Genomic DNA, 23,401 nt, shown 5'->3' on the forward strand with positions numbered 1-23,401 from the left:
GCCACAGCACCACTTCTGGCTTTTTCCATTTATGTGGTACTGAGGAATCAAACCTGGGCTTCATGCATGCTAGGCAAGTACTCTACCACTAAGCCACATTCCTAGCCCCTATATCATCTTTTTTTTTTCTTTTTGGTCGGTTGTGGGGCTTGAACTTTGGGCTTGGACACTGTCCTTGCACTCTTCAGCTCAAGGCGAGTACTCTACCACTTGAGCTACAACGCCACTTCCGGTTTCCTAGTGGTTTATTGGAGAGAGTCTCACAGACTTTCCTGCCTGGGCTGGCTTTGAACCGTGATCCTCAGATCTCAGCCTCCTGAGTAGCTAGAATTATAGGCATGAGCTACTGGCGCCCAGCTATATCATCTTTTTATAATAACCATAAACATGTTTTTAAAAGTTCAAATGATAAATTTTATATTTACCATAGTAAAACAAAATGATCAAAAAATAAAAATAGCAGCACGGCCGAGAAGAGTTGAATGAGGAATGATCAGTACCAGCACTGTGGCATTTTAAGCTAGATCACCCTTGAGGGACTGTGTACTGCAGGGTAGTTTAGTGGCATCCTTGGGGTTGGCTTGACAATAGCAGAAGCTGCCAAATGTCCTCTGAACCATGAAGGCTCTCTGGGAACATGGTGATTGTACTTCTGCCCCTCAGCTCTCTATAACTATTGGAGGCCACACAATAGAGCCTGAGTCACATGGCCTTTGCAGTCTCTCCCTGACTCCCTGACCCAAGCAGCATGACTGAAAGTTCCTCAGAAGCCATTTCTGCCTGAAGCGTCCTTCTCCACACCTCATCTCCTTCATCTTCCTTACAGTTCCAGCGGAATCAAACAAGCTTGACAGTGATTTTAGGAAAATTCTTTAATAAAACTTATTTTTTTTAAAAAAATGCAACCTTTGGAACAGCTTTTCTTTTCCACTCCCCAAGAAAAGACAAAATTATCCACACCTCCACACATATACACTCAAAAACTACAGAGACATTCTCTACGCCACACTCCCTTAGATACAGTGGTAAGGGCAGAATTAGCAATGTGAGTCCCACAACTGATTGAAGGTATGATTTTTCCTTTTTTCCCCAGGTAAAGCAATTTCAACAAAATTCTGCAGTCGCTGTCAAAATCTGAAAATATGCATTCTCAATTAAAGAGAAAAGAATATTCAAACCTGTGCTCCCCCCCACTTCTTCACAACCTCTAGGACAGTGTTTTCTCCCTGATGTTAAGTATATATGTGTATGTATATGTATATGTATATGTATATGTGTGTGTGTGTGTGTGTATATATATATATATATATATATATATATATATATATATATGTCCTGTATTTCCAACACACACCTGGAATTTGGTGACCTGGGTATAGAGTGGCCAGGTTTTCTGCAAATACCATAAAAGCAGGCACTTGGGGATTCTAGGCTTCAGGTACAAAAGGATCCAGGAGAAGAAACATTGTGCCAGAATTTTCAGGAAGGGAAGCCATTTGCCTCCATCAGCCTCAGCACCAGGTGACTAGACAGCAGCCACAGTGGCCCTGTCCCCACCCCCCAGCCCATCTTTTGCGTTTCCTGTCTTCCTTTGGCTGTGGCACGATGAACACTGTTGCTGAGTCTCAGAATACACCAATCTTGTGTCAGTGATAAAGACACATGAAAATTTCAGTGGCACCTGAAAACATATCGCCTTTTATGGCCCAGCCTCCTTGCATGGAAGCAAGGAAGCCTGTAGTGACACATTGTTAGCACTGCCTCAGAAAAGACATTTCAAGTGAGTGCTGAGGACCTGGAAAACAACATTCATGAAGGGGCCAAGTACACACACCACCAGCCGAGATACAACCAGACAAAACATGGGCCGTTTACTCTAAAAGGACCCAGTCATTTCTGTTTCCAGAAACTCCCATCTGGGAGAGAAGGGGCAGAATTCAGGAGTATAAATGGATAGCAGAACATAGAACACTAGTGCATACAATTTAAAGAGAAAATTGTTTTACCAGGCAGTACATGCCTGTAATCCCAGCACTAGAGAGGCAGAAGCAAGAGGATCATGAATCCAATCTAGACTGTGTGTATAGAGAGAGAGGAGGAAGGAAAGGGAGGAGGAGAGAGAGAAACCCTGTCTAAAAGGAAAGGGAAGGAAGGAGGAAAGGGAGAAAAATGTATATACACAACAAAACAGAAGTTCCTTCCTTTGACACATGAAGGAAGCTCTCAAGAAAATCTATAACTTGCTAGCAGAACCCCCTGAGGTTGGAGTTCCTCTTTTGAAATAAAATTCCGAGAGCTTCGGGTCATGATGACTATGGAAAGAGTAAAAAAAAAAGACTCAAGGAATACGTTGGGAGCTTGCTAACAGCGGAGAGCTCTAAAATAGAACTGCATCACAGATCAGTCTCTTTCTGGAAGAAAAACCTCCAGGAACAGCTCGGAAAGTCCATCCTCCAGCAACGTCATTCCACATTCACAGGGCTGGGGTTGGGGCACAGGAACGTGACTCTGGGGTCCCCTAGTTGTCCTCGCCGCCTCCGTACATGTCGGCCAGCTTCTTGAAGCGGCTGCCCCACTCGTTCAGGTAGTCGTAGTCCTGGTCCTGGTCGGACTCGGAGGAGTTCAGGGAGCTCAGACTGGCAGCCTCAGAGCCGCTGCCTTCGTAGTCGAACACCAGCAGGGAGTCGTAAGGGGGCGCTGTGGGGTCACTGTCGGCCGCCTTCAGGTTCTAAAGAGGAACGCAGTAGGATCAGCAAGGGCACGGCCAGATGCCTCAGGTGCCCTTATGGGACAAAGCACCCCAGAGCGATTTGCAGGGTGTCATCTTAATGAACTGGCATGGGGAAAGGTGGGGGGGGGGGGTGGGAGGGAGACATGAGGGTGAAGAGAGAAAGTGATGGGCAAACAGGCAGAGTTGGTAACCCCTAAACCAAAATGACAAATGAAATGGAGGCAATGGGGCTGGGAAGATGGCTTAGTGGTAGAGTGCTTGCCTAGCATGCATGACGCCCTGGGTTCAATTCCTCAGTACCCCATACACAGAAAAAGCCAGAACTGGCATTGTGGATCAAGTGGTAGAGTGATAGCCTTAAGCAAAAAGCTCAGGGACAGTATCCAGGCCCTGAGTTCAAGACCCAGGACTGGCCAAAAAAAAGATAAAAAGAAATGTAGGCAGGGCTGGGAAGGTGGCTCAGTGGTAGAGCACTTGCCTTGCATGCCTGAGGCCCTGGGTTCCATTCCTCAGCACCACATAAGCAAAAACAAAAAAGCCGGAAGTGGCGCTGTGGCTCAAGTGGTAGAGTGCTAGCCTTGAGCTGAAGAGCTGAGGGACAGTGCCCAGGCCCAGAGTTCAGGCCCCACGACCGGACCCCCCCCCCCCCCGCAAAAAAAAAAGAAATGTAGGCAATCAAGATATTCCCCAAAACCAGGGAAGGGATCCCACAGCACCAGCTAGGATGAACAGAAGGTAATAATGAGACGATCATACATACAGTGCTCATACAGGCTGCTTTTCATCCCCGAAACCTCTGGAAGGATAAATGCCAGCACTAGGGCTTGAACTCAGTGCCTGGACGCTATCCATCACTGCAGCCACAGTTCCACTTCCAGCTTTTTGGTAATTAACTAGAGATCAGAGTCTCATGGACTTTTCTGCCCAGGCTAGCTTTGAACTGAAATCTTCAGATCTCAGCTTCCTAAGTAGCTAGGATTTACAGGCATCACTGGTGCCTGGCCTAAGGCTCTATTTGAAACACTTTCCTTCTTTTTTTCTGAGGAGTTTAAAGATATATGGCACCTGGTGTAATCAGCTCTGTCTACTTACTTCATCAATAAAATTGCCAATTTCATCAGGATTGGCAGGGCGGGGGCGATACTGGGGCACACTCATGAGGGTTGGCGCCACGTCATTGCGAGTCACTTCCGGCCGAGCATCCAGGCCCCTGTGCAGCTGGCTCAGGTCAAAGTCCTTAGGAGAAAAAGGCAGAAGATGGCAAAGAGTGAAACGAGCCACATTCATGTACACAGAGCTGGGTTTGCTTTGAGGACTCTGGGACCTCACTACCGTGTATATGATATTTGACAGTCTGTGCCCATCAGCATGAAATGATTTTCCAATTAACAGTCTTCCAGCCAGCAGTTGAAAATTAGTAGCACTTATGGACATAGATATAAATTCCTGTGTCTTGTTCACTTTTTTGTTGTTTTTGCTGGAGATTGAACTCAAGACCTTGTGTTTACTAGGCAGGTACACTACCACTTGAGCCAGGCTTCCAGTTACTTTTTAGTTTGTTCACAGAGGGTCTTGTGATTTATTTATTTTTCTGCCTGGGCCAGCCTTGTACTTAGATTCTCCTATCTCTACCTCTCAGAAGTTGGGATTACAGATGGGCATGACCACAACCTCTTACTCACTTTTCCTTCCTTCCTTCTTTTTTTTTTTTTGTTGGTCATGGGGCTTGAACTCTTGGCTGGGCACTGTCCCTCAGCACTTCAGCTCAAAACTAGCGCTCTACACTTAAGCCACAGTGATACTTCCAGTTTATTGGAGATAAGAGTCTCATGGACTTTCCTGCCTGGGCTGGCTTTGAACTGCAATCCTCAGATCTCAGCTTCCTGAGTAGCTAGGATTACAGGCGTGAGCCACCAGCCTCCAGCTCTTACTTTTCCTAGGACATAATCAGTAGGCTATTATTTGGTAATCATCCATTCACTCCCCAACCTAGCTGCTGGGAGAAGATTAGAACCCATGGATGTTTTTGTCATGTCACACACACAGACACACACAAAAAACAGTGGCAGAGAGCCTACTGGTAGAGAGAGATGACACTCTGGGAACAAAGCAGACTTCTATATAACTTGTCACTTAAATACATTCAGCAAAACTCTGCCTGGATCAGCTGAGCCCCAGCCAACCCACAAATTCTTTGAGCCTATGTTCAGCAATCTCTCCAGAGAACTAGAACATATAAAAAAGCCATGCTTCTTGTGTGCCACTGAGTTTCTGAGGTTGGGTAGTATACAGCAGTACCACAGTGGCTGTCCACTGACACAATCTACCTGGTATTTTCAATAGATTTAAAAGGCTCTTGAGGCTGGGTGTTGGAGCTCACACCTGTAATCTCAGTCGAATAGAGGTACAGCAAAGATCATAGCTCCAGGCAGGACTTTTTGTCATAGCCAATAAAAAGCTTGGCATCATCTGTCTTCCCAGCTTTCCAGGAATCACCATGAGGAACATCATACTCTAGGCTGGCTTGGGCATAAACTCAAGATGCTATCCAAAAAATAACTAAACGAAAAGAGACTGGGTGTGTGGCTGAAGCTGTAGAGTATCTGCCTAGCAAGCACAAAGCCCTAAGTTCAAATCCTAGTACTACCAAAAACAAAGGGTAGAAAGCAGTCATGGCGAATGTCTGCTTCTTTTCCAAATGAAGAGAATGCTATTACGTCTATCACATGCTTAAATGTACCTGGTCCTCTTCACCACCTCCTTCTTCATCATAGTAATAAACGTTGTCCCGGGTGTCATCTTCTGGGGGCAATAAGGGCTCTTTGACGGCCCTTTTCCTCCTCACAAACAGCAGGAGCAGCAGGGTCAGGACTGGAGTGGAAAGAGGAGGGATAGTGAGGAGAGGCAGATGCAAACAGGTCCAGAGGAAGCAGCCTCATGCAGGCAGGTGGCCAGGGACAGCCAGTGGCTGCCTTTGAGACAATTGTCACCAATGTACATGGTGTCATGTCACTGTACAACAAAGTAGACCATGGCCCTAGGAGTTTTTTTTTTTTTTTTTTCCTGCTGCTGCTCATCCTGAGACTTGAACTCAGGGCCTGGGTGCTGTCCCTGAACTATTATTTTTGCTCAAGGGTAGTACTTACTTCCTGGCCATAGCACCACTTTCAACTTTTTGGTAGTTTGTTGAAGTAAGAGTCGCATGGACTTCCCTGCCTGGGCTGGCTTTGAACCACGATCCTCAGATCTCAACCTTCTGAGTAGCTAGGATTGCAGGCATGAACTACCGGCGCCTGGCTGTGCTTTTGTGTGCCCAATTACTAATATATTACATATTAGGGGGCTGGAGGCATGGCTTAAGTGGTAGAGCACCTACCTAGCAAGCCTCAAGCCCCTGAGTTCAAATCCCAGTACCACCAAAAGAGAAAAGTTACACATTAGCAAAAAACCTCTTTATCAGCTCAGTGAAATGGGAGTGTGCAGCAAAGACATCTTCTAGATGTATTCAATTTCTTTCTTTTTTTTTTTTTTTTGGCTGGTCATGGGGCCTGAACTCTGGGCCTGGGCCCTGTCCCTCAGCTCTTCAGCTCAAGGCAAGCGCTCTACCACTAAAGCCACAGCGCCACTTCCGGCCTTTTCTGTTTATGTGGTGCTGAGGAATCGAATACAGGGCCTCACGCATGAGAGGTAAGCACTCTACCACTGAGCCACCTTCCCAGCCCTGTATTCAATTTCTGAATGAGAAAGATGCTAGAAGTCAGTCACCAACGGTTCATGTCTATAAATCCTTAACTACTCAGGGGCTGAAATCTCAAGGACTGCAGTTCAAAGCTAGCCTACAAAAGGAAGTCTCTAAGACTCCATCTGCAATTAGCCAGCAAAAAGTTGGACCAGAGGCATGGCTCTGGTGGCAGAGCTTCAGTTGGGAAAGCTTGGAAAGCACCACAGGATGAAAAAAGATGAAATCGTAGGAAGGCTGGCTTCCCTGTGGGCTTCGTGGAACAGGGCAGGGCTGCTTTCTGGTCCTGGGCTGCTTGTCCCTGTAATTTTCAGTAAGAGACAAGCTTCTGTTTTATTGAAAACACCATCTTTGAGAGCCTTTTCCTTTGTTTACCCTGAATCCTAGCCCCCCACAAAAAAGTCATTTCTAGGGGATGATGCTTCCCACCTGAGAAGTGAAAGGCTGGACAGCCTGGCAGTACTTACGCAGAACAGCAAGGATTCCTCCCAGGATGCCCAGAATGGCGGACACTTGCAGCCCTGCTTCCACATAATTGGCTCTCATGCAGTTGTTCACGGCCCCTTCGCAGTCACACACGATGACATCCAACGTGGTCACCTGGTCTTTGTTCTGGTTATCCATGAGCTTCAGATTGATTTTGTAGTCACCCAACTCGAGATGCTTCTTTGGTTTCAAAATGAGAGACTCTTGGGCTGGAGAAAGTAATAAATAATGAGATCAAGAGAAGGAAAAATAACAAAGAACTTATTCTGTGTGTGTGTGTGTGTGTGTGTGTGTGTGTGTGTGTGTGTGTGTGGTGTGTGTGTGTGTGTGTGTGTGTGAAAGAGAGAGAGAGAGAGAGAGAGAGAGAGAGAGAGAGAGAGAGAGAGAGTCAGTATTGGGGCTTGAACTCAGGAGGACCTGGGCATTCTCCCTGAGCTTTTTCGCTCAAAACTAACTAGTACTCTATCACTTGAGGCACAGCAACAGTTCTGCCTTTTTGGCAGTTATTTAGAGATAAGAGTCTCATGAACTTTCCTGCTTGGGCTGGCTTTGAACCTTGATCCTCAGATCTCAGCCTTTTACATAGCTACTAGGATTACAGGTGTGAGCCACCAGCTCCTGGCTCATTCTTGAATATAACTACTAGGGAACTAAAGACATGCCAGAGGGCTGGGAAGGTGGCTCAGTGGTAGAGCGCTTGCCTTGCATGCCTGAGGCCCTGGGTTCGATTCCTCAGCACCACATAAGCAAAAAGAAAAAAAAAGCCGGAAGTGGCACTATGGCTCAAGTGGTAGAGCACTAGCCTTGAGCTGAAGAGCTGAGGAACAGCGCCCAGGCCCAGAGTTCAGGCCCCACGACCGGACCCAAAAAAAAAAAAAAAAAAGACATGCCAGAACTGGGCATGCCGGCACTGGTGGCCTGTAATCCTAGCTATTCAGGAGGCTGAAATCTAAGGATCCCAGCACAGGCTCTTATCTCCAATTAGCCACCAGAAAACTGGAAGTGGTACTGTGACTCAAAGTGGTAGAGTGCTGGCCTTGAGCGAAAGAGCTCAGGGTCAGCACCCAGACCCTGAGTTCAAGTCCCATGACCAACCAAAAAAGACATTCCAGAGCAGAGGGAAGAAAGCAGAGCTGCATGGGCTGGTGATGTCTGCACAAAAGGAGACAAAGGCAGGGAAGGGGGAGGAAGGGGGCTTTGATATGATGCTTTGAATGTTCTTAGAAAGCCTGGTGTGTGGAACTGCACAGGAAACTCAGATGTGGGGACTGTGGAGGGAGAAGTTTGGTGGGCAGAGCTTGAGTTCCCACCTGGATCGTTGTATTCGATGGTCCAGTTCACACTGGCCCCATGGGTCAGCTCAGCCGTGAAGGGAGAAGTATTGGGGGGAAGGTCTGGATCAATGATGTTGATGACTTGGGGTTGAGGATTCCTCTGGCAGAAGTGTAAATTCCGAGGTTCAGGAATGGGGGCGTTGTCATTCACGTCGGAGAGGACCAGGAGAAGGGTTCCTGTTCCGGTGGCGACTGGAGAACCTACAAGGAAACATAGAGGGACACCAATGACTCCTTCCTCCTCTTCAACCTCCAGTACCAGCAGCAAAAAAAAAAAAAAGTTAAGAGAGAAAGAATAGTCGGAGCCGGGCGCTGCTGGCTCACGCCTGTAATCCTAGCTACTCAGGAGGCTGAGATCTGAGGATCGTGGTTCAAAGCCAGCCCGGGCAGGAAAGGCTGTGGGACTCTTAACTCTAATTAACCAGCTAAAAACTGGAAGCGGTGCTATGGCTCAAAGCATTAGTCTTCAGCAAAAAAAAAAGCTCAGGAACAGCACTCAGTTCAAGCACCATGACTGACCCAAGGAAAGCGGGGGGGGGGGGGGGGGGGGGGGGAGGGAGGAGTTGTGTGGGGTTGAAGGTACTAGCCAAGAATCTGTTTCTTAATGAAGAAGTATGTTTTTGCTGGGCATCAGTGGCTCAGCCTATAACCCTAGCTACTAAGGAGGCTTAGATCTAAGGATCGAGGTTCAAAGCCAGCCCTGGCAGGAAAGTCTGTGAGACTCCTATCTCCAATAAGCCACCAGAAAACCGGAAGTGGCGCTGTAGCTCAAGTGGTAGAGCGCTCGCCTTGAGCTGAAGAGCTGAGGGACAGCGCCCAGGCCCAGAGTTCAAGCCCCATGACCGACAAAAAAAAAAAAAAAAAAAGAATAGTCGGGAGACAGTAGCTCATGCCTATAATCCTAGCTACTCAGAGGGCTAGGATCTGAGGATCATGGCTCAAAGCCAGCCCAGACAGGAAAATCCAGGAGATGCTTTATCTCCAATTAACTTCTAAAAGAATCAAGCTGGAAGTGGGACTTTGACTCAGGCTAGCCTTGAGCCCCAAAGCTCAGGAACTGTGTGCCCAGGCCCTGAGTTCAAGCCCCAGGACCAGCCCCTCCTACCAGAGGAGAGGTAGGAAATGAACTCACAGACAAAGGAGGGCAGGGCAGAGGAGGGAGGTTCGCCAGGAAGGAGGGCCAGGCAGCCAAGGCCCCTGGTGGCCTCGTACCATTGTCAGTGGCGATGATGAGGGCCGTGTATGTGCTGTTCTTCACGTGCTCCAGGTCCTCTCTGTCCATCTCAGCCAGAGTGAATATGGCACCAGTTTCTGGATCAATCTTCAGCCAGTTGGCAGTGTCCCTCCAAATTCGGTACCTGGGGAGATGCAAGCTTGGGCTTAGACTAGGAACAGCGAGCGGAATGGAGCTGAAGAACAATCTATCCTCAGTCTTCTCCTCCCCCGCCACACCCAGTCGCCTCACACTTACGTAATTGTCTGTTTCATAAAGACATCTGGCTCCCGGGCGGTATAGGATGTTATCTCCAGACCCACACCAAAATCTTCAGGCACTTCTACTTTCTTTTCGGGGGGCACAAAGATGGGGGCTTCGTTCACGTCTATCACGTCCACAGTGATGGTGGCCGTGGAGGTGAGGAGACTCACGGCAAAGGCATCCACGTTCTGCACAATCACTTGTAGAATGTACTGCTGCTTGGTCTCAAAATCCAAGCCCTGGAGAAGCAGAAGAGATAAAAAATAAAAATTAAATAAAATACTCAGGCCCGGAGTCTGACTCCCACAGCACACAATGATGATGAATAAAGAGCAAGAGATATGCTAGGTAAAAAACACTTTTAAAAAATCCCTTGAATATTTCTTTCAAACATGCTACTCTAAGCATCTCTTAGCCAAGAGATGCTTAACTAACTTCAAGGCTGACTAACTTGACTAACTTCAAGGCACCACCAGGGCTTGAACTCAGGGTCTTGCACCCTGGCTCAGCTTTGTCACTTCTGCTAGCACTCTACCGTGAGAGCCAAAACCCACTTCCGGCATTTTTGCTGGAGTTAACTGGAGATAGAGTCACCCAGATTTGTCTGCTCAGGCTGGCTTCAAACCATGAATCCTTAGATCTCAGCCTACTGGGCACCAAGAGTTGATTTACAGGCATGGGCTACTAGTGCCCAGTTTACCTACATCTAGAACATTCTTCAAAAACTTGACTTCTAAAATAGTCTAACAAAATAGCCAAGACTAGTCTACTCTGCTCCCTCTCATTTGTGAAGGGGTTTAGGGAAGGCAAATGGCTGTGGAAAGAACTTGCTAGAGCCAATGGTACTTACTTCCTCTTTGATCTCAGAGTAGAGTCACAGCAAACCCCTACATCCTCGGTCCACCCAGACTTGGGAAAGCCGCCACACATTCATCATGACAGTGCTAACCCACTTCTGAGAAGACTCCAGGAGACAAGGGAGAGACACTACAGGAGGTGCTATATCTTTTTTTTGTTGTTTTTTGTTAGCCCTGGGACTTGAACTCAGGGCCTGGGCACTGACCCTGATCTTCTTTTTTGCTCAAGGATAGGACTCTACCACTTGAGCCACAGCATCACTTCTGGCTCTTTCTGGTTATGTGGTACTGAGGAATCAAACCCAGGGCTCCATGCATGCTAGGCAAGCACTCTACCACTCAGCCACATTCCCAGCCCTGGGGTGCTACATCTTTCTGGGTATTCATACAAACCTTTGCTGTCTTCAAAATGCCATCGTTGGTTTCGGGGTCTGTAACGATGACGAATTGTTGCTCCTGATCATTTAATATGGTGTATACGGCCTGCCACGCTGGGGTGTGGAGGGTGTCGGCATCTGTCACTTTCAGTGTGGTGATGACAGCATTAACTTCATTCTCATAAACCTGACCCTCGTACTGCAATCAATAATCAATCAATTGATCAATCTTGACTGATAGATTCCTGGTTTAAGTCCAAGGCAGGAAGAGACATAAGGAACTATTACAAGGCAAGGTGAGATGACAGGCAGAGGTTTAGGAGGAAGTGCCCATCCTAGAACCACTAGAAACAAGGTGTCGTATCACGGCATGGAGGAGCCCATAGCCCTGAACAAGTGGTTTCCCAAGGCCCTGAGACTGAGCTCCTCAGCAGTGTCTTCACAGTGATAATTACAGTGATCTGTGCTCTGCTCAGAAGACTTCAGCAATGTCCCCTATGTGCAGGTCTTTTTTTTTTTTTTTTTGGTCAGTCATGGGGCTTGAACTCTGGGCCTGGGCACTGTCCCTGAGCTGTTCAGCTCAATGTGAGCATTCTACCACTTGAGCCATGGTACCACTTCTGGTTTTCTGGTGGTTTATTGGAGATAAGAGTCTCACAAACTTTCCTGGGCTGGCTTTGAACCGTGCCCCTCAGATCTCAGCCTCCTGAGTAGCTAGGATTACAGGCGTGAGCCACTGGCGCCCGGCTTATTCAGGTCTTTCAATGGCTGTTTTGCAGTACTTCCTGTGCACAGAGCTGCTGCCTCCTCCCTTCCTTCCTTCATTTGAAACATGGTCTCACTATGTAGCTCAAGGTGGACTCAAACTTACTAGGTAGCTCAGGCTGGCCTTGCATTCATGATCCCCTTGCCTCAGCCTCCCTGGGATTATAGGCATGCGCTACCATGCCCAGCAAGCTTCTCTGGACTCAAATCATTTTGTATACACTGATGCCTCTGCTGAGAATACTTTTCCTGTCCTACTTCTGCTTTAAGTCTCAATGTAAATATCACCCACTATCTTTGTAAAGCCTCCTCATACTCACTGACTAGGTTAGGATACAGATGCTCCTAAATTGCCTATCAATACCTATTCTAGTGGCAGCAATGTGCCCAGTCAGATACCACACTGCTGTATCTCCCTTACAGATGGCAGCTGCCAATGCAATGTCTTAGGAATGTAAAAGTGCTGAATGTAAGAGTAACTGAAGCAATAGCAATGCCTTTTGTGACCTTTGCCCTCCTTCCTTTCCTGAATGAAGAAGACGTGACTAGCTGGAGCCACAGCAGCCATTTTGGGCCACAAGGTGGTATTGTGGATGCTTTGTACCAAGGATTGTCATCTGTACCTGTTTAAGCCACAATAGCCAAGCCACTGTTACAAACATTAAATCAACTTCTAGGTGATTGAATAAAAAATTAAGTGTTTTTTGTTGTTGTTGTTGTTGTTTTGTTATCATTCTTTTTTGTGTGTGCCAGTACTTCAGGCTTGAACTCTGGGCCTGGACACTGTCCCTAAGCTGTTTTGCTCAAGGTTAGTGGTCAAGGTCATATCACTGCTCCTCTTCTGGCTTTGTGTGGTTAATTGGAGATAAAATTCTCTTGGACTTTTCCTGCCTGGACTTGGCTTTGAACCCCAATCCTCAGATCTCAGCCTCCTGAGTACCTAGGATTACAAGCATGAGCCACCAGCTTTAAAATTCTTCTATTTATTGATTCCTATAACTTGCCACGTATCTCCCTGACTGGAATATAAGTGCCATAAGCCAGGAATCTTGTGATTAGATCGTTCATATAACATAATGCCCAGCATAGAAAACAGTGGTCCATTAATCCTATCTCCCATTAACCACCAAATAAATATCTGTTGATAAATCCTTGCAGATTGAGGTTAACTTCTACCAGTCTGGAAATGCTATCCAAGGGTTTGCCCAGGAGCAAGTTGTGACCCTCCTTCAGAAAGCAGTAAGGAGACACAGGATTACCATGGTGGGGTTAAAGATGGGAGCGTTGTCATTGATGTCCATGACGTTGATCACAGCTTTGGCAGTCGTACTTAAGCCTTCACCATTAAGGTCAGCAGCTTGAACCACCAGCGTGTACGTGGGGTAGCTCTGCAGACAGGACCAAACATGCCTGAGTCAGAAGCAGCCCCGGCTGGCCCAGCCCGTTACATCTACACATCCCTAATCGACCATCACCTGCTTACGGGGCATCCAGGCTCAGAACCTCAGCCCACACATGGACCCCTGGTTCGGCACTGTCCAAGGGGATGAGACTAAATATGTTTGCCTTCTCCTCCCACTGGATCCTGATGAGCCCCGACCCACCTCTCGGTCCAGCCCTGTGGTGAACACACTGATGACCCCTGTTTCCTTATTGATGGTGAACATATTCCTGTCGGGCTCCTCCGGCTCTTGGCTGAGGATGGAGTAACCAATGGCAGCATTGTAGGTGTTTACATCGTCATCTGCGTCCGTGGCGGAGACCTGCATCACAGAGGTGCCTAGAGACACCGGAGGAGACTTAAGCACATGTGCGTGGATTTGCTCAGGGCCGCTGACCTGCACCTGTCCTAAGTGACATGCCAAGAGCCTTTCAGACTTTTGCTATGAGCGCTATGTGGCCTAATTTCTCAAATCCACACCAAAGTGCTAGGAGAGCAGAAGGCATGCCACACCAAATAAGCTGTGGGGAGAGAGCTGGACTTGCCCCGTTTCAAAGGGGGAGGGGAGGAGCACTAGGGATGATAAATAACTGAATGGGATGGAGTGTAAACTATGAAAACTTCCAGAATTCTCTGCCATAGCTTCGCAGCCCCATTTTACTGTCATTTGAGACCACGATCTTCAGGGTAGAAGGGGGAAAAAAAGCAAACATAACAAGTGACTAACAATGGATTAGTATCTAAGTAAAATTGGAGGGTTTTTTTTGCTTTTCTGTTCTCTCTCCCCACCCGCCCCCCCAGTTCTGGGGCTTGAACTCAAGGCTTGGGACTGTCCCTGAGCTTCTTTTTGCACAAGGCTAGCACTCTACCATTTGAGCCACAGCACCACTTAAGACTTTTTCTGTTTATACCTAGGGCTTCATGCATGCTAGGCAAACACTCTACCACTAAGCCACATTCCCAGCCCTTTTCTGTTTTTTGTTTTTTTGTTTTGTTTTGGTTTTTTTTGCCGGTCATGGGGCCTAAACTCTGGGCCTGGGTGCTGTCCCTCAGCTCTTCAGCTCAAGGCTAGGACTCTACCCCTTGAGCCATAGCGCCACTTCCGGCTTTTTCTGCTTATGTGGTGCTGAGGAATCGAACCCAGAGCCTCATGCATGCAAGGCAAGCACTCTACCACTGAGCTACCTTCCCAGCCCCCCTTTTCTGTTTTTTTGAGACCATGTTCTTCTATGTAATTCAGGCTAGCTTTGAACTCAAGATCTTCCTGTCTCGGTTTCCATAGTACTGGACATACTGGCATTCAACACCATACAAAGCTCTCTAATTATACCGGGGGGGGGGGGGGAGTGAGGGGCTTGAACTCAGGGCAGAATCCCATCTTTGCACAGCTTTTTTGTTCATGTCTATAGCTCCACTACTTGAACCACACCTCCAATTCCAAAATTCTTTTAAGAATGAGCAGGTTATGTAACTCCTCTATATATCAACTTTACAATAATAAATTTTTTAAAAATTAGCAGGAAAGCCTGGCATGGGTGTTTCATGCTTGTAATTCTAGCTACACGGGAGGCTGAGATCTGAGGATCATGGTTTGAAACTAGCTTAAGTAGGAAAGTCCAAGAGATCTCCAATCTCCAATTGACCATCAAAAAGCTGAAGGTGAGCTAGCAGTGGTGGCTCACACCTGTAATCCTAGCTACTCAGAAGGCTGAGATCAGAGGATTGAGGTTCATAGCCAGCCCAGGCAGGAAAGGCTGTGGGACTCTTAACTCTAATTAACCAGCTAAAAACTGGAAGCGGTGCTATGGCTCAAAGCATTAGTCTTCAGCAAAAAAAAAAGCTCAGCAACAGCACTCAGTTCAAGCACCATGACTGACACAAGGAAAGCGGGGGGGGGGGGGGGGGGGAGGGAGGGAGGAGTTGTGTGGGGTTGAAGGTACTAGCCAAGAATCTGTTTCTTAATGAAGAAGTATGTTTTTGCTGGGCATCAGTGGCTCAGCCTATAACCCTAGCTACTAAGGAGGCTTAGATCTAAGGATCGAGGTTCAAAGCCAGCCCTGGCAGGAAAGTCTGTGAGACTCTGATCTCCAATAAGCCACCAGAATAATGGAAGTGTGCTGTGGCTGAAGTGGTATAGTGCTAGCCTTGAGCTGAAGAGCTGAGGGACAGCGCCCAGGCCTAGAGTTCAAGCCCTACAACCGACCAAAAAAAGAAAAAAGTATGTTCTTAAAATGTTCCTATTGTGTGCATATTCCTATAGCTCAAGTGATCCATGTACACACACAGTCGTTTCCAAAGAACATCTGTCCATATGAAAGGTCAACTTCAGTGACCTTTGGTCCCAAGCTCTAGTGCCAACCCTTTGGGGTCCAAAGAGTCTAAGTGTGTGGCTTCTTTTGACCAGAAATACCTGGAAGAGCTCCTTCCATGACTGAGCCCTCAAAGATTGCCTGGGTGAACTCGGGCTTGTTGTCATTCTGATCTGTCACTGTGATCACGATCTCCATTGGATCTTCCACTGCATTCCCATTGGATGACACGGCGTGAGAATAGAGCTGTAAGAATCAACAGGGGTTACTTAGGCCCTGGAGGAAGAAGAAGAGGGAGAAGGGGAGGGGTCTGGCCAGAGCAGCTCTGTCTGGCTTCCACTCTTCCCACTCTGACTTTTCTCCCACATGAGCTGCTGCTTCAAGTAGATCATAAAATTGAGACCCATGGGCTGGAGAGCACACAGGACCCCCACCCCAAGTCAGACCTCTCATTGCCATGTCAAGAATAGGGGAAAAGTGGGTACTGGTGGTTCACACCTGTAATCCTAGCTACTCAGGAGGCTGAGATCTGAGGATCACAGTTCAAAACCAGCCTGGATAGAAAAATCCAGGAGACTTTAACCTCCCATTAACCACCAACAGCTAGAAGTAGAACTGTAGTTCAAGTGGTAGAGCACCACCCTTGAGCATAAAAGCTAAGGAATATCACCTAGGCCCTGAGTTCAAGCCCCAGGACCAGAAAAGTAAAAAAACAAAACTAGGGATGAACATGAATCCTAAAACATGCTCTCCTGAGCTCATATTGCTATCAATTTCCAGAAACAGATTTTGTTCCCCAATATCATCATTCTTCCTCTTCTTTTACGTTAAGGAACTTCCAGCCCCAAGAATAGATTGATATCTTAGCCCTAAACTGATACACGATATGAAAAGATTCTCCTTGACATTTTCTCTTAAGAGGAAAAATAAATGAGCAACCCTCCACTCTTTGGGGCTCTCTTTTTTTTTTTTTTTTTTTTTTTTTTTGGGGGGGGGTCCGGTCATGGGGCCTGAACTCTGGGCCTGGGCGCTGTCCCTCAGCTCTTCAGCTCAAGGCTAGCGCTCTACCACTTGAGCCACAGCGCCACTTCCGGCTTTTTTCTTTTTGCTTATGTGGTGCTGAAGAATCGAACCCAGGGCCTCATGCATGCAAGGCAAGTGCTCTACCACTGAGCTACCTTCCCAGCCCGCTCTCCTGGGCTCTCTTGTCTTCTCCCCTCATCAGGATATCAAGAGATGCTAAGTTAAGCTCCTCCCCTATCCAGAATGTCTGACCAATCATGGTTTGACCAAAAATTTGAGAAATCTGTTACCCTATGATCAACAAGCTTCCAAGAGACACTCACTATATACTTGGCGATGTCTTCTCTATCCAGTGGCTCGGTCACCTTCAGCCATCCTGTTTCTCTTTCAATAATAAACACGCCCACAGGGGGTTTGTCGGCACCTTGGCCAGTGATGCTATAGAAAACCTTTGTTTCTTTGTCCCTGTTGGATTTGATCTGAAGACAAAAACAGAAAGGAAGAAAATTGGTAAGGAGCGATCCTCACAAAGGGGGTAGGGGAAGCTTTCTCTTTCCTCAGTCAGCCTGACATATTCTCCACAGAGAAATAGACAATGTTTCCTCTACCTGAACCAGGTCTTTAGGAAATGGCCCTTTTTCGTTTTCTGGACAGCTGATGGGGGGGATAACCCAGTCCCTCTTCTGTCTTCTGAGACCACCATGGTGGGAGCTGGGAAATGTGAGCACTTGTGTCTTGTTTTCAGGAGCAAGGTCCTAAAAGAGAAGAAGATACAAAATGAAGTCACTCAGAAGACATACAGTCCAACATATCTACTTAATGTCTCCAGCCTCCGGAGGATAATGTAAGGTTGTAATAGACCAACACAGTCTCTTCTAGATGACAACTTATATATACTATCCTTAATGAAAAGTCAAATCAAAAACCAATGAACCGCCAGGTGCTGGTGGCTCACACCTGTAATCCTAGCTACTCAGGAGGCTGAGATCTGAGGATAGCAGTTTAAAGCCAGCCCGGACAGGAACATCGTGAGACTCTTATCTCCAATAAACCGGAAGTGGTGCTGTGGCTCAAGCAGTAGAGCACTCGCCTTGAGCTGAAGAGCACAGGGACAGCGCCCAGGCCCAGAGTTCAAGCCCCACGTGCACCAAAAAAAAAAAAAAAAAAAAGAACCCTTCAGGAGTGGAGCACAGAGGCACAATGCCAATGTGCATCTAATCATATAAAATAATGTTTATCAAAATGAAAATAATTTAAAAAAACCCCAATGAACCATTGTCAGTGCTAAAGTCCTTTAAAGGTTTTACTTCCTAAAGTTTCCCCTGTACGTCTAGAAGGTGAAACTTTAGGAGATGAAAGCTAGAGAGAAGACTTTGGAATCAATGGGAGGATGCTCTAGAAGGGGATTATGGGAGTCCTAGTCTCTCCTTTGCTTTTGGGATAAGTGGTTTGTTCTGTCACAAACACCCACCGTGATGGGCTTCTCTCACTGAAGGACCGATATGTAAGCCCACTAGACGCTGGACTAGAATCTCCTAACCCATGACCAAAAATCAACATTTTTGTCTTTATAAGTTAATGGCCTAGAGACTTTGTTACAGTGGCAGAAAGCTGACCAAATATCCATATAATAAACACTATATTCTCTTATGATTCTTCTTAGTGCCCAGAATTCAAGTAATCATTATGCACACACAGTCCTAAATCTGAGAGTTTGTGATTGTTGCTGTTGCTGTGTGCTGGTACTGGGGCTTGAACTCAGGGCCCCATGCACTCACCTTTGGCTTTTTCGCTCGAGGCTGACATTCTGCCACTTGAGCCACATCTCCACTTCTGACTTTTTATTTTCTGGTTGATTGGAAATTAGAGTTTTTCAGATTTGTCTGCTCAGGAAGGTACCCTCTCTGCCCAGGCTTTGAACCTTGATTCTCAGATCTCAGCCACCTGAGTGGCTAGTATTACAGGTGCAAGGCACTGGTAGCCTAAGGATTTTTTTTTTTTTTTTTTGTCGGTCGTGGGGCTTGAACTCTGGGCCTGAGCGCTGTCCCTCAGCTCTTCAGCTCAAGGCGAGCACTCTACCACTTGAGCTACAGCGCCACTTCCGGTTTTCTGGTGGTTTATTGGAGATAGGAGTCTCACGGTCTCTCCTGCCCGGGCTGGCTTTGAACCGCGATCCTCAGATCTCAGCCTCCTGAGTAGCTAGGATTACAGGCGTGAGCCACCAGCGCCCGGCTGCCTAAGGATTTTTGTACTGAAATGTGTAAGTTATTTCAAGGTTGTGTCATAGATCTGTAATCTTTTTTTTTTTTTGGTCAGTCATGGGGCTTGAACTCTGGGCCTCGGCGCTGTCCCTCAGTTCTTCAGCTCAAGGCTAGCACTCTACCACTTGAGCCACAGCACCACTTTTGGTTTTCTGAGTGGTTTATTGGAGATAAAAGTCTTATGGCAGGGGCTGGGAAGGTGGCTCAGTGGTAGAGCGCTTGCCTTGCATGCCTGAGGCCCCTGGGTTCGATTCCTCAGCACCACATAAGCAAAAAGAAAAAAGCAGGAAGTGGTGCTGTGGCTCAAGTGGTAGAGCGCTAGCCTTGAGCTGAAGAGCTGAGGGACAGTGCCGAGGCCCACAGTTCAGGCCCCACGACTGGACTAAAAAAAAAAAAAAAAGTCTTATGGCCTTTCCTGCCTGGGCTGGCTTTGAACCTTGATCCTCAGATCTCAGCCTCCTGAGATGTGATTACAGGTGTGAGCCACTAGCATCTAGCAGATCTGTCATCTTTATTGCAACTTTGTACTTTAAATGACTTAAAGTTAGACATCATTTATTAGCTTGAATAATCATAGCTTCAATCTATTTTTGTTTTTCCTAAGGGATATAGTTCCCCAAAGTGAAATCAGCAGCCAAACAAGTAAGTTTTGGAAACTGATATTAAGAACTACTTTGTGATCAATGCAAACCTCTTAATCTGTAGGATTTCCATTTGTTCTAACAGAGACTATTGGGATAGGAGCCAAAAGAACGCTTGAGACTATTCATGGACAAAAAAAAAGCCAAACAAACTTTCTGCACACTCGGGGAAATAAGAGAGTTGAGATGGAAAGAAAAGACACAGCAAATTGTTTAAGTGTTTTAAGGTGATTAGTGGTAACACAGTAAAGCTTCTAGAAGCAATTTCCTTCTCTCTCATCTGCAACTGTAGGCATGAAGATACTTACTCATGGGCACTGGTCTTTGTGTGCTAAGCTTGATCGAGCCTCACTTCCAGGCTTTAGTTTAGATTCAAAGCATAAAAATTACAAGCTGAGGCCAGTGGTTCATGCTTGTAATACTAGCTACTGAGATGTGAAGATTGAAATTCAAAGCCAGTTCAGGCAGACAAATCAAGACTCTTTACCTCCAACTAATTAGCAAAAAGCCAAAAGTAGAAGTATGGCTTAAATAGCAAAGGGTATCAGCTATGAAGCAAGCTAAGCAATTCAAAGCCCACACCTTGCTTAAGACTGTACTTTGGTAAGAACGCCACACTTGTAGCCAGATGTGAATGTGATGAAGCTAACTTCTGCCTAGTACAATATAAGCAGGAAAATTCCATCAACATTTCTTAACTTTGGAGAAGAAGAAATTAAGATAAATAGCAAAGCAATGTTTGTTTCTCTCTCCCCACCCACCTCCCCTGTTCTGATCAAAAAAGAATTCTGAAGAGATGATTAGAGTTGCAGCCACAACACAGATCATGATGTAAGCATGGAAGAAAAGCCAGGGACAGTGGTGCAGGAATGTACCCCAGTACTCTGGAGGCTGAAGCAGGAAGATCCAGAGTTTGAGGCCAACTTGGGCATCATAGGCAACATCTTACAAATGCCATGGGCAGAAAGGAAAGAACCCTGAGCTCCTCAGGACTGTAGAGTCTTCATACTGGGCACAACAGTTACCCCTGAACTTCTTCAACTTACAAAGAGAATACTCCCCATAAACTCCTCTAATTGGGGATTTTATACAATACAGACTTGAACCAAATCCTGATACAGCAGAAATGGAAACCCAGTAGGCAGAGGTGGGGAGGGAAGAAGAGCCAGGCTCAGTCCTGCTTTGGCATAGGCAGATGCCAAGCAAGAATTCCCTGAAGAACTTACATGAATGATGGACCCATTGGAGACAGGTGGTAAGTCCCTCCTTTCTCTGGCCTAATTACACTAGAGAGAAACCTGAGCCCTACCTGAAGGACCATTCCATTCCATGACTATTAGGAGTCTTCAGGGAAAAAAAGCCAGGAGCCACTTAAAGGCTTTGCACTTAACAGCACAGCCCTTGTGTCTGAGGCAGTAAGCAAATACAACTAGAACATTCCTGGGAGAGACACTTTGTTAGGAAGTGCCATAGGAACAGTTTTTAAACTGGTAATGGTGGTAAATTAGTGGCTCATGCCTGTAATCGTAACTGCTCAGAAGGCTGAGATCTGAGGATCGTAGTTCAAAGCCAGCCCAGGCAGCAAAGTCTGAGACTCTTATCTCCAATTATCCAGTTATCCACTAATTGGCACTGTAGCTCAAGTAGTAGAGCCTTGAGCAAAAAAGCTCAGGGACAGTGCTCAGACTGACACTGACACTCTCTCTCTCTCTCTCTCTCTCTCTCTCTCTCTCTCTCTCTCTCTCACACACACCTGGCAAAGGCATTTGTCTTTGGGGAACAACCTCCAGAAATATTCTTGCCAAGAACTTAGAATGACACACCTTTCCATTCAAAACTAGTTTAGCTAGCCAGACTCCAGGGAAGTGATGGATTGAATGGGCAGGTCTTAAAAGCAATGGGGAAGTGACAGTCTGGAAGGAGCAGAGGCTCTCTACTGCTTCTTCCTTGTTCTTTGCCAAGAAGGCCTCTGCTGAGAAATATGAAGAATAAAATGACTAGAAAAACCACCTCTCACTCCATCCAGTCTCAAGGAAGGAAATGACATCAACAGCTAACAATAAATGAGCGCCTACTACTACAATGTACCCTCCCCCCATCCATGGGCTCAGTTAACTGTAAATTATTTTTTTTTCTTTTAAATTATGATGGAAGGCCGGGCGCTGGTGGCTCACACCTGTAATCCTAGCTACTCAGGAGGCCGAGATCTGAGGATCGCGGTTCAAAGCCAGCCCGGGTAGAAGAGACGGTGAGACTCCTATCTCCAATAAACCACCAGAAAACTGGAAGTGGCGCTATAGCAAGTGGTAGAGCGCTCACCTTGAGCTGAAGAGCTGAGGGACAGCGCCCAGGCCCAGAGTTCAAGCCCCATGACCGACCAAAAAAATAAAATAAAATAAAATAAATAAATAAATTATGATGGAAGGTAGCTCAGTGGTAGAGCACTCGCCTTGCATGCCTGAGGCCCTGGGTTCGATTCCTCAGCACCACATAAGCAAAAAGAAAAAAAGCCGAAAGTGGCGCTGTGGCTCAAGTGGTAGAGCGCTAGCCTTGAGCTGAAGAGCTGAGGGACAGCGCCCAGGCCCAGAGTTCAGGCCCAACGACCAGACCCCCCCCCCAAAAAAAAATTATGATGGTGGACAGCTGTAAGCCCCAGCATTTAGAAAGCTAGAGCAGTAGGATCCCGAATTTTATGCCAAACTTGTGCTACCTAGCAAGAACCTGTCTCAAAAAAAAGTCTCTACTGAACATATACAGTTTTTTTTCCTTGTCATTCTTCAATAAAGTGGAATGATGGATGGGTACAGCATCTATGCTGTGTGGGGTAGTATAATTAATAGGATTTTTAAAATAGTTTATATGTAAATACTATGCCATTTTATAGAAGGGACTTGAACATCCAGATGTTTGTATGGATACAGAGTAAGGAGGATTCTGGGACCAATGCCCCATGGATGCCAACCGTGCATGTCTGACATTTCACATGTCCTTGCTATCATTTTATATAGACAGGGAAACATGCAGTGACAGTAAACAATTCCCCCTTGGGTTACCTGGGGTCAGTGGACTTAGTCCCAGGCAGGGCCTGTGCCTTCACCCACTGCCCAAATCTGATTCCCACAACTCAGATTTAGACATGTGCAATGGCTCCATGGAAGCCAAAGTATCTAGAAAGGTTCATTGGCAGGGGGAGGGAAGGGAGCAGGTAATTGGGATTTGAACTCAGGGCCTTACACTGGCTAGGCAGGCTCTCTATCATTTATCAAATGCCCAACCCTATTTGCTTCCATGTTTTTTCTCCTTTCTTTCTTTCTTTCTTTTTTTTTTTTTGTCTTTTCTTTTTTGTTACTGGCAATCGAATCCAGGATGTTACACTTGCTAGGCAAGCGCTTTGCCACTGAGCTACATCCCAGCCTCTTTCCTTTCTTCCTCCTTTCCTTCTTTCTTTTGTGCTAGTACTGGGATTGAACTCAGGGTCTTGGGCTCTTGCCTTGACTTGTTCACTCAAGGCTGACACTGCAACTTGAGCCCTACTTTCACTTCCAGCTTTTTTGGCTGGTTAATTGGAGATAAAAGTCTCATGTACTTTTCTCCTTGGGTTGGCTTCAAACCATGATTCCTAAATTTAGCCTCCCGAGTAGCTAGGATTCCAAGAATGAGTCACCAGTACCTACCTGCTTCCATTGAATAGGGTAGTGTAACTATGCTGGAACCAGCCTGGACTATGATCCAGGCTTCAACCACCCCACTCAGCCTTTTATTATTAGTTGAGATGGGCCTTAGGAACTTATTGCCTAGACTGTCCTTGACCCAGCATCCTCCTGATCTCTGCCTCCTGAGTAGTTAGCGTTACAGAAGTGAGCGATCACATCCTGCTTTGGAAGTATTTTTGGTTCTTTTGCTGTGTGGTAGGTTAAGGCCAGGGATGCTGCTCAATATCCCATAGTGCATAGTCCAAAT

General features: G+C 46.6%; 1 protein-coding gene across 1 annotated transcript in view; it reads right to left on the bottom strand.

Annotated features, from left to right (window-relative positions):
• Positions 1–854: 854 nt before the first annotated feature.
• LOC138815373 (cadherin-1-like) overlaps positions 855–23,401 on the bottom strand; it is a 77,040-nt gene continuing 54,493 nt past the window's right edge. Inside the window, exons 4-16 of the mRNA XM_070004722.1 lie at positions 17,148–17,294; positions 16,863–17,018; positions 15,618–15,762; positions 13,371–13,546; positions 13,026–13,154; positions 11,018–11,200; positions 9,762–10,006; positions 9,503–9,648; positions 8,267–8,491; positions 6,938–7,165; positions 5,472–5,602; positions 3,824–3,967; positions 855–2,728 (exon numbers count right to left, since the gene is read on the bottom strand). Coding sequence (XP_069860823.1) covers positions 2,519–2,728; positions 3,824–3,967; positions 5,472–5,602; positions 6,938–7,165; positions 8,267–8,491; positions 9,503–9,648; positions 9,762–10,006; positions 11,018–11,200; positions 13,026–13,154; positions 13,371–13,546; positions 15,618–15,762; positions 16,863–17,018; positions 17,148–17,294 — 2,265 coding nt within the window. The 3' untranslated portion in view covers positions 855–2,518. The remainder of the gene's footprint in view (positions 2,729–3,823; positions 3,968–5,471; positions 5,603–6,937; positions 7,166–8,266; positions 8,492–9,502; positions 9,649–9,761; positions 10,007–11,017; positions 11,201–13,025; positions 13,155–13,370; positions 13,547–15,617; positions 15,763–16,862; positions 17,019–17,147; positions 17,295–23,401) is intronic.

The sequence above is a fragment of the Dipodomys merriami genome, unplaced genomic scaffold (assembly GCF_024711535.1).
Source record: "Dipodomys merriami isolate MVZ:Mamm:240054 unplaced genomic scaffold, mDipMer1.0.p SCAF_64, whole genome shotgun sequence".
In the NCBI taxonomy this organism is placed as follows: Eukaryota; Metazoa; Chordata; class Mammalia; order Rodentia; family Heteromyidae; genus Dipodomys; species Dipodomys merriami.